General features: G+C 52.3%; 1 protein-coding gene across 1 annotated transcript in view; it reads left to right on the forward strand.

The window, feature by feature from the left end:
• Nucleotides 1-10: 10 nt before the first annotated feature.
• LOC130586303 (glycerol-3-phosphate acyltransferase 2, mitochondrial-like) overlaps nucleotides 11-1,058 on the forward strand; it is a gene marked incomplete at its 5' end in the record, with an annotated part of 6,877 nt that continues 5,829 nt past the window's right edge. Inside the window, 3 exons of the mRNA XM_057387083.1 lie at nucleotides 11-133; nucleotides 205-278; nucleotides 764-792. Of these exons, the coding sequence (XP_057243066.1) occupies nucleotides 11-133; nucleotides 205-278; nucleotides 764-792 (226 nt within the window). The remainder of the gene's footprint in view (nucleotides 134-204; nucleotides 279-763; nucleotides 793-1,058) is intronic.

A 1,058-nucleotide genomic window follows, 5' to 3' on the forward strand; every position in this document is an offset into this window, starting at 1 on the left:
CCCCCCCCTCCCTCAGATGCAAACGTGGATTGGCAGCTCGGAGTCAAACCTGGAAGTTTTCATCCCATTCCTGGGCAAATACCACCGCCTGGTTTCGGGGCGCTGCTGCCAGACCTGCACCCCCAGGAGCTGGGTAGGAGCGTTTGGGATCCCGGGAAGCCGAGGATCCACGTTCTCCATGACTGATCCTGTTTTTGGTGCCAGGGTGGATTCTATCCCGAGGATCTGGCTGCTCTGGGACTCCGTGATGTCAGCCGCTTGAGGGAGACAGACACGCGGTGAGGGTGCATGAGCTCTGTGCAGAAAACACCTGGAGAGCCACTTTTTCCCCCATATTTCACCAAAATGCCCGTGGGGATTCCTCTCCATCCTCCCTGGTTCCTCATTATTGCAAATCAAGCTCATTAATTAATTTTTGGAGGCTGGAAGTGGTGTCTCCGAGAGCCTGGGCTCTGCTCCAGGCATGGAGTGGAGGATTTGGGGTCGTGCCTTTATTTGTTTGAGCGAAGCTTGGAATCCTGATGGGAAGAACGTGGAGTTGGAGGGATTTTCTTGTTTCTGGCTCCTGCTGGCATCGCTTATAACGAGCCCTAGTTCCTGGGGAAAAGGGAAAACAGCTGCTTCCCTCTAGAAGGAGGAAAAATACCAGGAAAGGCAAAATTCTGGATATGCCACATTTTTCTCTGGGCAGGAGCCACCACACAGCCATCTCCAGATATTTTCATTCTGGAATGCCAGATTGCTTTGGCTCCACTCCCTTTAGGAAGCAATCCCTGGATTATCCATGTTTTGGTATTTTTTTTAATCCCAAATCAGATAATCAGCCTCAATTCAGTTCCGATATTCCCAGCTTCAACTTTGAAACTCTTGGGAGAATCCATTGGGGTCACAGGGAGTGCAGTTCTCCTGTGCCACTCCAGCCCTTCCTGCACACTCCAGGACATCCCAAAGCTGCCTCCCAGCGCACTCTGAGTGCAGATTGGGGGCAGATTGGGAAATTTCTGTGATTTGGGGTGCCCTGAAGCCAGGGCATCCTGGATTTCCTTCCTGCTGGGCAG

Source organism: Malurus melanocephalus, unplaced genomic scaffold, assembly GCF_030028575.1.
Source record: "Malurus melanocephalus ecotype Western Australia unplaced genomic scaffold, MMel_1.1 scaffold_1127, whole genome shotgun sequence".
In the NCBI taxonomy this organism is placed as follows: domain Eukaryota; kingdom Metazoa; phylum Chordata; class Aves; order Passeriformes; family Maluridae; genus Malurus; species Malurus melanocephalus.